This window comes from Vanessa atalanta, chromosome 26, assembly GCF_905147765.1.
Source record: "Vanessa atalanta chromosome 26, ilVanAtal1.2, whole genome shotgun sequence".
Lineage (NCBI taxonomy): Eukaryota > Metazoa > Arthropoda > Insecta > Lepidoptera > Nymphalidae > Vanessa > Vanessa atalanta.
In genome coordinates this window covers 4373252-4383340 of record NC_061896.1, presented here as the reverse complement: position 1 = coordinate 4383340, position 10089 = coordinate 4373252, and the positions used below count along the sequence as shown (strand labels likewise).

The window sequence follows — 10089 nt, the reverse complement described above, 5'->3', positions numbered from 1 at the left end:
CTTACTTACTATTTAAATACAGATTCGCGCTACAGGACATTATTAGTGACTAGGATACTAACCAGATGGTCTTGCAAACATCCCTGACACCAAGAGATAACAATAAAACAAACTAAAAATAGAAATATATTTATAAACATTTAACAATTGAAAATTACAAATTGTATATATGAATACACAATATAATGTTCAAAGCAATTTCCACCTAGGCTCCCAAAGTTTAAACTTCCACCCCTATAATCACAGGGATGCGAAGTTACAAAGTGAAGTATACTCCACTAGATCTTGTCTAATCTCCAGGTGAGAAACTTTCACGACTGTGTTTCTGAAACAACGACATTTTAGTGAAATACCGTCCTATATGTGTAATTATATATTAAGAACGCTTTGAAACAAAACAATTTTTGATAAGGTTAAACGTCTTACAAGCGAATCTCTGAAGCATATTGTGAAGTAATTAACTTTTTCCTCGTAATAGTAAAAGTAATGTAATGGCTTGGAAATACCCCATTGATGGGGAAGCCCCTTACGAAAAGATTGGGCCATATTAAGTCATTACATGATTCTCACCCAATACATGCAAATTAATTCACAATGTTTTCCTTCACCGCCTAACCAATAGGCCCTCTCAGCTTAGTATATGGAAAACCTAGTCGACTATTATAGCGTAAGTTAAATTAACATTGTGCACCAAAATTATTATTTATATTAATGAGTCTTCTAAAAAATATTGGTACAAATATTCCTTCTGCATGTTATATACCTTATAACATGCAGAAGGCTCATACAAGCCCCTTGCTTCGAGAGAAAACCCGTACTAATCGTTTTCTTTCCAGAACCATCAGAGCATTTTCTGCATCTTAAGATATCGACTAATCCCTAAACAATAGTATGAATCATACTCATACTCATTATACACCTCTTCACGTAAAAACAACATTTATGATCGATACAAAGAGTCGCTAGCAACAATATATTATATGAAAGGAAAAAAAATCGAACCAGTTTCATATTTAATTTTAAACAATAACACACACGCAGTTAAATATAATGTTATGTAGTTTATCCTAGAAAATTTTGCTTTGTCAATCTTATCCGGACAAATAAAACAAGAAACAAAAAGGGCTTTCATTACTGACCTGGTAACGTAGTACTGATACTCGTACCTCAATGGCTAATAATGACAACGAATAAGACAAAGGCTGCGTTAATACGGTAACGATCAATTAGTGCGTAATGATATAATCTAATAAACAAAAGGTGTTAATTATGACAGGGAGCGTCGAAAGCGCAACGGATCACGGTTCGGCTAGCGATGAAACTGCTTGGTAGAGTTCAGGCTCAGAAACTTCAACTGATTTACGTTCTTCGCAAGACAAGGGTACACTTCAAATTTCCAGACTCCAGGCTATTTTAAGATTTTTTTGACTTGAAAACCCAAAAACTATTTGTCAGATCTGTCGCATTATATCCAGCCACTTGAACAGATAGGAAGTCATGGAGAAACCATGCAATATTACACCTACACTGCATGTAGCATACATACATAAGATGAATGATTTATTAAAGGATAAATTCCATGAGCAATGGTTAATGATGACTCTTCATTACTCTAACTGACAAGGCCATTAGAATTTCTTGTTCTCCGAAAAACAATGATGTAACATGTCACAAAAAGAAAGTTAAGAAACAACCTGTAAATATTCCACCGGCTAGGGAAAAGCCTCTTCGTTTTGTCTAAAGATTTTGCTCTTATTCCACGCCGTTCTGTTCACATTAGAAAAACTTTGGGGTTTTTAACCTACCGACCTAAAACTGGTACAAACTATAACTCCTCAAGCACTTCTGATTAAATTCAGACCGCCCAGAATAAAGCCACGTATTGTCTAATTGACTAATTACACATATTTTCCCATAATTAAAATAAGGTAAGAATGAAAAACTATATTAAATTCAACTTACCACAGATTTTATCACCAAGGAAACTTCCTCTGTCGGATCACTTTGACCTTGTTCCTGGAAAAGGTAGAATATCACTTTTATTACACTTGCACTAGTCTGCGACTTCACCTCCTTCTACCAAACTTTACCTATACCATATAAGCCGTTCCGTCACCCCCAAAGACCAACTCGAGATGAATTATTAAAAATGTCCAAAAAATCTTCATACCGAATTTCATTTAAATCGGAAGAGGCAATAGACAGACTTACTTTCGCATTTATAATATTAGTAAATTTAAATATCTTTAATAGAAAGGCAGAATATGGAAGTGTTTATGCTTTTGGGAAATGAGGTTTTCTAACTAAACTTTAAACTTCATTTTGGCGCTTAAACATTTTGTATTAAACTACCAGCGGTTTAGAATTTAGATTCTATCTAGAAAAACCCTTAGGAACATTATGTTATAAAATATACTTTTATAACATGTAGCTTATTTCTAATTAAGATGAATTTAAGATAAGGTTATAATATAAAAGACACGATGATGCCTTTATCAGATTAGCCCTAAATTAATTGCTTATAAATAATCCAATGTTGGTTAAACTATGAGGTATTTTCTTTTATCTTAAGGAGAATTACTTGATTAACCATCTTCGCTTCGTTGCGGATGAATGGGCATATGTTTAACCGAACCGGCTTTCTCTCCGTCTTTGAACATATTTATTTTAACCAAATATATATAAATACTAAATTACTAATATCAAAGTAAAGATTTCACACCGGTCTTATCCTTAATGAGAATTTGGAGCATATTCTGTCTGTTACACTAATGTGTTTTGATGGATAAGCATGTGTCATATCTTTATCGAATTTCGGGATTCCATTAGAACACACGTAGAGATAAAAATACAAAAAAAGCACAATGTGAAAATTTAGTGCAGCTTGCCCAAGTTCGAGCTCATAATCTTTGCCGTAACCGCTGGACCATATCGGATCCATTTAATTCTAAAGAAATGGAATAGGCTTATTAGCCCTGGTTTTTAGTGAGTATTCTGGCGCACTCGGTAACAATGATTCCCACATAATACGCATATGCGTTTTTCCAGAGAAAAATACCAGGTCCAGAATACAATAATTTACTTGGTGGTAGGGCCTTGTCAGGCCAGGTACCAACCCTCATCAGATGTTCTACCCCCAAACAGCAGTACTGAGCAATGTTGTGTTTCGGTTTGAATGGTGCCCAGTGTAACAAGCCCAAGGTGGTGCCGAATAATAATAATGGTTAATATTTCATACAGCCATTGTGTAAAGACGGTGACCACTTACCATCACATGTATTTGCTCTTCCTACTACCTAATCATAAACAATGTGATACTTTTATTTATAACGTAATTAAAATAGCTTGTATAAGATAAATATAATTTTACGACCCCCGTGGTGGAGTAGTATGTACACCGGTTTTCATGGGTACGCCATTCCGACGTCCCGGGTTTGATTCCCGGCCGAGTCGATGTAGAAAAAGTTCATTAGTTTTCTATGTTGTCTTGGGTCTGGGTGTTTGTGGTACCGTCGTTACTTCTGATTTTCCATAACACAATTGCTTTAGCTACTTACATTGGGATCAGAGTAATGTATGTGATGTTGTCCAATATTTATTTATCATTTGTTTATTTATAAAATTTATTTTTATTTGCCGTGATTAGCCTTCTATCTTACTGTTATGGTATAATAACATTATAGCCTTATAGTATGAATATGGAATAACTGTGCCTCGGGGTATTGTTCGCGCAATTTATTTTATGCATGCAACTGTAATGCAGGTGGCCATATTAGTTAATGTTGTAGATATCTTTCTACCTTAAGATTGCGGCGATAAATTATTTTAACTATTATAAATACGTAAGTAGGTTTGTTTGTTATGCTTTCGCATCTTAACTCATCAGGTCTATATAGAAGGACATGACATTTTACACCATCCCTTTACTCCCTTACAGTAAATTATATTAGCCGAAAACCCGGCTTCACTCAGGTAAAATAAATAAAACTGAACAAAAATAAGTATACTAACTACCGTAATCCCGTAGTTTCTGAACGCACCCGTAAACGTTATACATGGTGACTCGTTGAACTTGATGTCATTGAATTTCATTGATTTAATCTCGATTATACGAATATCAAATATCTCGATTATACGAATTTAGCGAATATGTGAACTAAAAATCATTTTATTTTAACGATCTATAATTGTAAATACGTTTTAATCGGGTCTCTCGTAGAGCTGCACGAAATTATTAATATAGATGTATAAATATATTGTACTTATTATTATAATAATTTATACCAACGAAATATATGGCAAACGCGCCACGTATGCAGGAGGAAGTAGATAGCGGAGGTGAAGAGGGGGTATGAAGGCATGAAAGAGCGTTATGCCGTTTGTCATCACGGCATACAATCTCACCCCCAAGGCGCGCTAATAGATATTACTCATAAATTAGAGATTATTATTTTAATTAAAAAGTAACATACCTATTGGCAAACGGTATATCTCTTGCCGGCGGTAAGAGTCGTTTGCTTCCGCCGAATGTAAATTTCTTTTTTCTGTAATAAAAAGAAAAATCTTTTATATAAATGTTTTAGTACTATAAATTAAAGCACGTTTTAACATATTACGCATACACGGAGAATTGACGTAATAACAATAATGACTTCCTGACCGGAAACAGGTTCTTTTTTAGTCTCTCACACAATCATACTTGGTGGTAGGGCTTTGTGTGAGTGAGTCAATGTAACTACAGGCACAAGGGACATAACATCTTAGTTCCCAAGGTTGCTGGTACATTGGCGGTGTAAGGAATGGTTAATATTTTATTATATATCATCGCTATTTATCATATTTCAGCGCTATTCTATTATATATTTCTGTGGCCGGTGGTGTCCACTTACCATACAAACGAAATACGGGCAGGTGGTCCATTTGATCGTTACCTACAAATATCATTATAAAAAACAAGTGAAATGAAAATACCACATGGCTGCGTATTCCCTCCAACTATTTACGAGCTCTCTGAGACACAGCAATGTCTGTTGACTAACTTACCCCAAGCTGCTTGCGAACAGAAATTTCATATTAAAAAATCCAAATATTTTTATTTTACCTCACCCAGAATCCGAACTCACGAACTGAGGACCTGCTGCAATCATCCCCAAAGCCTAATAAGTCCATAATTTCATCATCATTATAATAAGCTACTATTAAACTTCAGTTAAAAGAAAGTACATTAAAAATAAAATGATGATATATTTGTATAATAAAGTACAAACTTTTGTGGATAATGTATTGTCACTCCCTTGGGGGTGATTTTTTGTTTACATGGCCCGTCGTTCCCGCACGGGCAGCCCTTCACAGGCTTCAGCGAAGCTGGGTAAAGAGGTATCGGAGAGAGTCTGAAATGTAAAAAATACATCACATATAAGTTTAGTAGGGCTAGGTACTAGGCAAAATAGTGACAACCCATTTTAATAATAAATGGAATCATTTCAATGTTTTCGTGTATCAATGAGCAAATATGTCAAACTGCCAGATTAATTTATAAAGTTTATTTTTACCGTTAAGATCTGATGTATAATTCTGACAAACAATGAAACGAAAAGTTGTATTTCTTATAAATATTTTTTATTTATTATTAAATATTTTCACTTTACTATAAGTTGGAGACCGATCATTAAAGAACAGACTCAAAACGAAGAACATAGTCGTGAAATGTCAGAATTTGACATTTGACACATCACCGCATATGCCTTTTTGTTTTCGAGAAATTCGTGAACAAACATACAAATATTCACTTACGAAATTAAGCACACGTGCTTGGAACCGCAAATGGATCATGATACTCAAATATAATTCAATTCTAACAATATTACGTACATACATATTGAATTGACAACCTCTTTTTTTGGAATCGGTTTAAAATATAATTGAAACGAAAAAAAAAGTTAAACATCAGGCAGCAATACTTAGTATTATTTCCCAAGATTGGTGGTTCATTCATTTTTCTAACTGTACGAATGTCTACGAGCAAGTGGTGACCACTTACCATCACGTGGCGTATTATCCAGTTAGTCAATTTGTAATAAATAATTCATAACATACTCAACGTCATTATTATTGGTCAGTTCTGAATTTAATGATGAGCAAAGTCATTTACTAATCTGATTAAATACTTAACGCTTATTGGTCGCTCATTGCGTCATCAACAACCAATGACAACTCAGATTAAGCTCATTACTTAATCTTAACGCTTATACAGCTATAGATTAACACATACGAATACGGCTTGTAAATGATGTTCGCCCCTGTTCATAATAAAAATCAAACATCTACGAGTTGATTTGAGTGAAAATTCACTGGTATTTTAATAAATTTAATAGTCGCTTATACTGAGGTAAAGATTCTTTCCAATACTTTACTCAAAAGTACTAAACCAGTAAATAAAAAAACTTATACCAGAAGACGCAGCGCTTTTTGGGGGTATATGTAACTATCACAGTTTCGCCCTTTAAAATATGACCATTGACGTGACAAAACATTGACAACACCATGAAATTCGGTCTTTTACAGAGTTATATTTAGTCGCACAAAGTCAGCGCAAGCAGCTATCTGAGGACGTATCCTTGCAGTTACAAACTTCATATACAACACGCTGTTTTTCATATTAGCAATAACTTTGTTATAGCTCGTGGGATACAGCTGTTATTTTATAACACTTTTTCCAATTATGAAATTTATGAGTAATCAAAACACGCTGACGCTGTTGTCATTGTTCTGGTTGTTTTTTTAATATATTTTATTAGATTCCACGCTCTCTCGCCTCAGAATTGGAAGGTAGCGGGGGGGGGGGGGGTTTAGTTATTTCCTTTTCCTGTTATTATTTAAATGACTGTGTCATTCAGTGTAACTGTTATGCAGAAAATTTTAATATTCCTTACATCACCATCGGACAACTTACCACCTGTCGCGTTCCTATTATAAGTAAATAATGTATATTGATAGACGTGCTACAAACGTGCCTGGGAAATCGTAGACAGTCAGCTGATTATGATTAAAACCCGAAAGAGTTCAAAAGGAGAATTATGCAATAAAGATAACAGGATACTTACTCCTTCTTCCTGAATATTTTCCATTTTGATTTATCTGTGGGTATTATGTAGCGTAGGTTAGACAAGCTGAAAAAAAAAACTTCTATATAATTAATATTTCATTTTTTCGTTATGAACTAAGCAACTTACAATATTAAAAATATATTAATTATAGCTAGCTGAATCTGCGGCACAAGCTTTAAAGCCCCGTTTTACCCCCTCAGGGGTGCAGTTTCTTAAAATCCTACAAGGGTAACCTGCTAAATTTCAAGTTTGTGCGTGTTGTACTTTCTGAGATTTCGCGATTAATGAGTAAGTGGTATTTCGCTTTTTCTCTATGTTTTAAAAGAGAATTTGGGTCAATCAGAATGATACTTGTTGCCTTTCAGGCAGGATATATTAATTTTTTTTTATCAGGATAACCAAGAGTAGGTACAATACCACATCTAAAATAAATAAATTACATTTCAAAATAATCAAAGCAAAAGTAAACATAAATAATTGTATTTAACTAACATATGTAAGTAATTTAAATCGACATTTCGAACAGGTTGTAGCTTCAATTTACATAGTACTGTAGAATTGTAAAATTCAGTACTTGTAAAAGTCTACTTAAATAAAGTATATTATGATTTTGATTTTGTAAATTTCAGTGATTTTCAGGTTAAAATAATAGCAAGAACAATAACTTTATATAATGTTGTTTTATTATTTTAAAAGATTTAATATGTACTAAAAACAAGCGAAGTCGTTGCCAAAATGAAGATACGCGTCGAACATATTAAAACCATTCGCTTCTTTTCGAAGACGTTTAAAAATTTTATCTAAAAATTAATTTTTCAATGTTTAAAGCCAAGTATCTTTTACGCCAAGGAGCTTGTATTTTAATATAATTATTGTAACATTAATTTAATCTCGCTTCATCCTGTTTGTATTTCAGTATCAACATTCCACGCTCTTAGTAACTAAGCGATATTTACTGCCTTGTTTCATACCAATACTAGTTTGTTACTGCAGGCTCGCGTGTTTTATATAATGTAATCGACCGTGTTATTTTTGTATAACTTTATTAATAATTCTTTTTAGAAACTATTAATACGAAATGTTATTGGTAAAGATTTTTTTTCAAATGTGACACGGCTCGAGACAAATGTGGTACTGCATTTAATGATATGATGATTTTATTTTTTAAAGATGGACTGACAAGTGGGCTACCTAGTGGTAAATTAACAATACCTTGTTTATTCAATCACAGGCAATTACACTGGCTCACTCACCCTTCTAACCGGAACACAACAATACAGTGTAGTGTTATTTGGCGGTAGAATATCTGATGAGTGGGTGGTACCTACCCAGACGGGCTTGCACAAAGCCCTACCACCAAGTAAACATCTGCATAAATGATTTACATCAATAATTTTAACTCTCTTATCGTGCAATTCCCGGAAAAATAGTATACAATTGTCAAGACCAATTAAACTGCGTAGGGTGTACAATAGCTTAATAAATATTTATTACATACAGACATTTTGAAGAGACTAAGTATCAAAATATTCTAACTAATTTTGTTCGTAAATCCAATGAGCTAAACGCATACACATTTAGAATACACGTGTAATCCACACAGTGCCTATGTATTACAAAAAATTTAGCACGCATGTATTATAAAAATACGTAAGTATTCTTTAGGGTTCCGTATCCAAAGGGTAAAACGGGACCCTATTACTAAGACTCCGTCTGTCACCAGACTGTATCTCATGAACCGTGATAGCTAGGCAATTTAATTTTTCACAGATGGTGTATTGCTGTTGCCGCTATAACAACAAATAGTAAAAACGGCATAAAATTAGTATTTAATGAGGCCCCTATACAACCAATGTGATGTTATTGCTCGTTTTCGCTGGATATTGATATCGGCAACAGGAAAACGCTTGAAATATCCACAGAATATTGTTATAGGTATATTTACTTTTTATAGATAATTGTACAGAACCCTTCGTGCACGAGTCCGACTCGCACTTGGCCGGTTTTTTCTCGACTTTTGACATTTAAAGCCACACATAATAAGTTGCTTTTAAATTATACACAGGCTTCTTTACAATTCCATAATAATTATAATCTATTTCTTTCATACAAATGTATATATAACATTTTCTTAATCTAGACAATAAACAACTCGAACAAAAATGAACCTTAATAGAGATCATTTAGAGTACAGTCTGGTCATCCTTAGATTCATAATAATTATATTTTGATATTAAAGATTGTCACCTTGACCGATTATTGATATTTACCTGGAATTACTTGTAGCTTCGTCGATTTTGCGACGTGCTAGCATTTCCCTACTGCTTGTCAGACCCATTGGGAGTTTTGAGTACAACTTCAAAAGTACATAAGCGTTTTAGCTCACGTACATTATGAGCGTTAATATTTATCGGCATAAATTATCCATTTAATATAAATTTTTGTTACATTTTTTTTATAAACATTTTTATGCTTATTGACATCTGACGTGACTATTCAAAAGTATGACATTTGTATTTTATTTTTAATATTATTGAATATTCATCCTCAATTTAATGTATATTTTTTTTATAATCTGTGTCTCTATTGTAAACTGTTGAAATTAAAACGTTAAAATGAAATCGTATTCTTCTTAAAATTCTTCTTTGTAAAATATAGATCTTATTGGGATGATAGGCCAATTGAAGCTTTTATTTATCTGTTATTTTTAAAAAGAGAGCCGAGATAGCATTTAGAACGCGTGCATCTTAAACGATCGTTGTGTGTTCAAACCCAGTGAATTTTCATGTGCTTAATTTGTTTTTATAATTCATCTCGTGCTCGGCTGTAAAGAAAAACATCGTGGGGAGACCTACATGTGCCTATTTTTACAAAATTCTGCAACATGTGTATCCAACCTGCATTGGAGCGTGGTGGAATATGCTCCTGAACCTTCTTCTCAAAGGGAGAGGAGGCATTATCTTAGCAGTGGGAAATTTATAGG

The 10089-nt window shown here is 33.5% G+C and overlaps 1 protein-coding gene across 1 annotated transcript; it reads right to left on the bottom strand.

The window, feature by feature from the left end:
- Positions 1 to 211: 211 nt before the first annotated feature.
- LOC125074045 lies at positions 212 to 9577 on the bottom strand. The gene is made up of 6 exons (XM_047685266.1): positions 9377 to 9577; positions 7104 to 7169; positions 5268 to 5390; positions 4473 to 4544; positions 1963 to 2016; positions 212 to 325 (listed from the first exon to the last, which is right to left on the bottom strand). The coding sequence occupies exons 1-5, from the start codon at positions 9442 to 9444 to the stop codon at positions 1974 to 1976; spliced, it is 372 nt and encodes a 123-aa protein (XP_047541222.1). The 5' UTR covers positions 9445 to 9577; the 3' UTR covers positions 212 to 325; positions 1963 to 1973.
- Positions 9578 to 10089: the final 512 nt, after the last annotated feature.